Source organism: Poromitra crassiceps (genome assembly GCF_964638095.1).
Source record: "Poromitra crassiceps genome assembly, contig: HAP1_SCAFFOLD_745, whole genome shotgun sequence".
Lineage (NCBI taxonomy): Eukaryota > Metazoa > Chordata > Actinopteri > Beryciformes > Melamphaidae > Poromitra > Poromitra crassiceps.
Genome location: NW_028151663.1, coordinates 57,501 through 63,277, shown reverse-complemented (window position 1 = coordinate 63,277; position 5,777 = coordinate 57,501). Strand labels below are relative to the sequence as shown.

At 47.5% G+C, this 5,777-nt stretch overlaps 1 protein-coding gene across 1 annotated transcript in view; it reads right to left on the bottom strand.

The window, feature by feature from the left end:
* Positions 1–830: 830 nt before the first annotated feature.
* LOC310771524 (membrane-associated guanylate kinase, WW and PDZ domain-containing protein 3-like) overlaps positions 831–5,777 on the bottom strand; it is a gene marked incomplete at both ends in the record, with an annotated part of 49,571 nt that continues 44,624 nt past the window's right edge. Inside the window, 2 exons of the mRNA XM_083664118.1 lie at positions 831–972; positions 4,383–4,440. Coding sequence (XP_083520244.1) covers positions 831–972; positions 4,383–4,440 — 200 coding nt within the window. The remainder of the gene's footprint in view (positions 973–4,382; positions 4,441–5,777) is intronic.

Below are 5,777 nucleotides of genomic sequence, written 5' to 3'. Positions count from 1 at the left end.
GCCGTTACCCTGTGAAGGTGCCTCAGTGCCGTTACCCTGTGAAGGTGCCTCAGTGCCGTTACCTTGTGAAGGTGCCTCAGTGCCGTTACCTTGTGAAGGTGCCTCAGTGCCGTTACCCTGTGAAGGTGCCTCAGTGCCGTTACCCTGTGAAGGTGCCTCAGTGCTGTTACCTTGTGAAGGTGCCTCAGTGCCGTTACCTTGTGAAGGTGCCTCAGTGCCGTTACCTTGTGAAGGTGCCTCAGTGCCGTTACCCTGTGAAGGTGCCTCAGTGCCGTTACCTTGTGAAGGTGCCTCAGTGCCGTTACCTTGTGAAGGTGCCTCAGTGCCGTTACCTTGTGAAGGTGCCTCAGTGCCGTTACCTTGTGAAGGTGCCTCAGTGCCGTTACCCTGTGAAGGTGCCTCAGTGCCGTTACCTTGTGAAGGTGCCTCAGTGCCGTTACCTTGTGAAGGTGCCTCAGTGCCGTTACCCTGTGAAGGTGCCTCAGTGCCGTTACCCTGTGAAGGTGCCTCAGTGCCGTTACCCTGTGAAGGTGCCTCAGTGCCGTTACCTTGTGAAGGTGCCTCAGTGCCGTTACCTTGTGAAGGTGCCTCAGTGCCGTTACCTTGTGAAGGTGCCTCAGTGCCGTTACCCTGTGAAGGTGCCTCAGTGCTGTTACCTTGTGAAGGTGCCTCAGTGCCGTTACCTTGTGAAGGTGCCTCAGTGTGGTTACCTTGTGAAGGTGCCTCAGTGCCGTTACCTTGTGAAGGTGCCTCAGTGCCGTTACCTTGTGAAGGTGCCTCAGTGCCGTTACCTTGTGAAGGTCCTCAGTGCCGTTACCCTGTGAAGGTGCCTCAGTGCCGTTACCCTGTGAAGGTGCCTCAGTGCCGTTACCTTGTGAAGGCGCGGCGGCTTGGAGAGCAGCCGTCTCCTGGCTCAGCCTCTTCTTTGCCTCCAGGACTGGGTTCTCAAACTGGGTCTTCTGGTGAATGTGGCTGGAACATCAACACATGCAGATTCAGGTGTTTTGCAATTCATAAGCACACACTCACACACACACACACACACACACAGTACACACACACACACACACACACGCACGCACACACACACACACACACACACACACACACACACACACACACACACACACACACACACACACACACACACACACACACACACACACACACCTCGTATAGATTGAGTCTCATCCACCATCTGTATGCAATCAATTATGAATGCATTGTCCCATATAGAAAGCATGATTTGCTAATAAAGGCACAGTGTGCTGTGGTGCCATTATAAATTCATTCATGAACACAGCACACACAGAGGCTGACTGTGTGTGTGTGTGTGTGTGTGTGTGTGTGTGTGTGTGTGTGTGTGTGTGTGTGTGTGTGTGTGGGGGAACTCTAGCATGGCTTTTAGACTGCCAGCAACATGCTGGCTGCTGCTCTTACAAGCAGGTAAACAGCATGTTGTCCCCCTGGTATACAAACCAAAGCCATTGTTTCATGTTGTGTTCACTTCAAGCTAAAACACTGGCAGCAATGAGCCATATCGGTGTGCCACTGACTCTCCTCGTCAAAACAGGCAGTTTCTCTCTCTTGTCGCTCGTACCTAGGAGGGATCCCTCTCTGTACCTAGGAGGGATCCCTCTCTGTACCTAGGAGGAATCCCTCTCTGTACCTAGGAGGGATGCCTCTGTACCTAGGAGGGATCCCTCTCTGTACCTAGGAGGGATCCCTCTCTGTACCTAGGAGGGATCCCTCTCTGTACCTAGGAGGCATCCCTCTCTGTACCTAGGAGGCATCCCTCTCTGTACCTAGGAGAGATCCCTCTCTGTACCTAGGAGGGATCCTTCTCTGTACCTAGGAGGGATCCCTCTCTGTACCTAGGAGGGATCCCTCGCTGTACCTAGGAGGGATCCCTCTCTGTACCTAGGAGGGATCCCTCGCTGTACCTAGGAGGGATCCCTCTCTGTACCTAGGAGGGATCCCTCTCTGTACCTAGGAGGGATCCCTCTCTGACCGAGCAATGAAACAACACGAGCGTTCCAATCTTTCTTCTCATCACAGCAGATTGCTTCCTCAGCTCCTTCCAGCCCCCCTCTCTCCTCCCTCCTCTCCTTCCAGTAGAACATCTCCCCACTCTCTGTGCTGCTGCTGCTACCATGTCTGTGTTTCACTGACTCCACGCTGGGGCGGGCAGCACAGAAACACTTGTTGTCTACAGACAAATACAGACAACATGGACACACCGAGGGGGAGTTCCGTCTTTGATCAATCGAAGCCAATGTAGAAGCACCAAAAACTGCAGTTGTTCGAAAAGGCCATTTGAGGCTGGCTGCAAAAGCGAGTCATTCCCCATTCACCCCCATGATAAAAGGCCTGCCTGTACAGCAGAAATAATTCAGCAATAGATCACGACAGGCCATGGTATATGCTCATTATACCACACCTCAGGGTCGTGCTTCACCCGACGCCAAAACGCCAAACTGGAGCGCTAATATATTGAGAGGCAAAGTGGAACGTCACTTCCTGCTTCAGCACTGTACCAGAGATTTTCATCCGCCATTTATTTTCCCATAGACATTTCATAAAATGCTTATAAAATAGTTTTCCTTCGTCGAACCAAACGGTTCAGCTAACGCTATAATCGGGAGAGACCATAGAACATTTCACTTGGACCAAACCTTAAAAAAACAACGTGGAAAAAATATTTTCTTTAAACCCGCATTTATTTTACGTTTTGGTCCCAGTGAAATGTTATGCGATCTCTCCCGTTTCTAAATATATCTGTACCGTTTGGTTTGAACCAGTAAAACTCTTTTTATAAGCATTTTACAAAATGTGGATGGGAAAATAAATGGCGGATGAAAATCTCTGGTACAGTGCTGAAGCAGGAAGTAGGCCCTCACTTTGCCTCTCTATTGTTTGCAAATGACCATGGTATAAGCAGGATAATCAACTCCTAGGTGTGCACTATACGATTTTAATGCACTTTGCCTCCACGTCGTGCATTAAAATCGTATAAAGCACACATATTTTGCTCAACCATTTACAGTCTATGGCTGCAAAGAGAAGTCTGATTGTATGAAGTGAATGGGAAAATACTTGTCACTTGATTGATGACCTCGGTAAGCACTTTCCTAATGAGTTTATCATCTCAATCGCTGGTTTAAATCTTCTTCAGTACAGCGTGATGTTCATCTTGTAAAATATGGTCCCATTTAGACTAGTCTCACTGGCCAGCCTCCTCTCCCTTCCGTCCGAGGACCCTCCCCTGCTCTACAGCTGCTCTCCCATTGGAGCGACTGTTTCGGTGGCAGCCGGATGTCGGCTCCCGGCTTATTACAAGCTCTGTCATTGGCTCCGACCATGTCAATCAGAGCGGCTTCCGCTCCCTCCTCCCTGTGTGTCGCTGTAAATAGTGCCCTGCCGTCGCAGTGAAAACAACAACGCTAACTAGCTAGCAAGCTAACGGCAGAAACCTACACGCTAGCTCGTTGCTACACGCTGAAAACGGCAAATTGGATTGTTGGAAACTATTTTCCAAGGGCGCACTCCTAAGAGGGTAAGCTCCGCCCATCGCAATCCCACTATGGAGACCTGCTGCGCCAGACTCCTCGGACGGGAGGGAGAGGAGGCTGGCCAGTGAGACTAATTTAGACTAGAGTCAAATAGATGCTAAAGCAGTATATGTTTTGTGATAGTGATTGGCAGGTCGCCTGGCCAGTGATCCCCCATCTCACTGATCACAGAACAATAGCAGGCGGAGCTGCGGCTCTGTGGGACCGCCCTCGTCTCACACGAGCTGCATGAGAACCAAGATGGCAGCGGCCAAAACGCCAAACTGGAGGCTCACTACATAATATATATATATATACTGTGTATATATATATATATATATATATATATATATATATATATATATATATTTACAGTCTATGCCACAGACATACAGTACACACACGTGTAGTAGCCTATACACATACACACACACACACACACACACACACACACACACAGAGAGAACACAAGGATAACACAATTGAGATACAATGAGAAAATCCTCATTGGGAACTCATTGGGCACGCTTCATCTCCAGGCGTTACGTAACACAGAGCGTCCTCACACCAGATGGCAACGTTCAAAATAAGCCGTGTGCTATATACTAATTTGTTTATTTTTAGACAGGATCGATTTATGCCGGTCCATTGCTAATATACACTTAGCAGCGTAACGTGTGCACTCATGCTCTGCCCCTGCAGGGCAGAATGTGTTAGTGCACATGTGTGTGCTATGTGGCAGAAAACAAAGGAGGCTGTTTGTGGCGTGGCAGCCCTAGTGCTTGAAAGATACACAATGATGAGAGACATAAATAAATCAATAACACTTACTCGACGTAGTACGTGCCGTACTGCGGGTCGTCAATTTCCTCCCAGCCATAGGGCAACTCTGCAGAACAGAGGGAGAGTGTCATGTGTTCACACACACAGTCAAATACACATGCAAAATCATAACGGGGAGAGATAACAGAGTGGAGGAAAGAGGGGAGGAGCCTCATGGTACAAACATGGTCACACTTGATTTGAACAGTTACTACAGTAGCATGAATATCGGCTCTTTATTAGTCATCAGAAAGCACTTATTAATGCCAATACGTTTTCCCCAGAGCCGTATAATAGAAGAGTTCCGACATCTCCATTCACTCCAATGGACCAGTTTTTTTACTCTCAAGAGTTCCAGGAAGTAAGGTCCTGGATTCAGCAGCACTGTCGAGTTGCAGCAAAATAGACAGTTTGTGTTGTACTCTGAAAGGGTTTTTCCCCCCCTTGAATCAAATTGTACATTATCAGCTTTATTTTAGCATGCAAAAGTAGCGCAAGACCCATTCCTGGCTGTTCATTGGCTAATGAGTCTCGCATTTTGGTCCTCCGCTGACGCCACTCTCTCACTAGAGGACACTAGTTTTCCCTAATTACTGATTATTGATAGTAAGTAGGCCTAAGTTGTACATAAATTATGATCTTAATATGCTTTGCTAAGTTTGCAGTTACCACTAAAGCATATTACGATCATAATTCAACTTCCTTACTTACTATCAATAAGTAGTCATTAGGAGGGAAAACTCTTGAGTTAATGGCAGTTAATAATAGTTGTAGAATATGATCATGCAGAATAAAGCATTGATAAATGCTTTATAATGACTAATAAACATCCTATATATGCTACAAATATGCATGCTAATAAGCAACTAGTTCATGTGAATGTACCTTAATATAAAGTGTTCCCATATAAGCACAATATTATGCAAACAAAGTGTGTGGGGAAATGTAAGCCCTTCAGCGTGGTGGTGGTGGTGAGCTATAGCAGCTATAGTTACCAGTGTACTGTATGCTTTCCCCCCTGACTGGGGGATGTTTAGCATAAGAAAGTAGCCATGAAAATAGCCTACAATAATTGAGTGAACATTTCCGCGGTTCCAACAAGCGGTGCTGGTTGGAATAGCTGATGTGCGTCTCGCCCTGATGAACATAGGAGGCCGAGGGGAGAGGAGGGAAAAACGATCTGTTCACGCAAGAAAGAGCTTTTCAGAGGCAGCAGCACACCAACCAACTAGCTTTCCATCCGCCTGTAAAAACCCATTAGAACAGGCTGGGAGGGTCCCACTGTTTCAGCCATATCCTCTCTCTCTCTCTCTCTCTCTGTCTCTCTCTCTCTCTCTCTCTGTCTCTCTCTATCTCTCTCTCTCTCTGTCTCTCTCTATCTCTCTCTCTCTCTGTCTCTGTCTT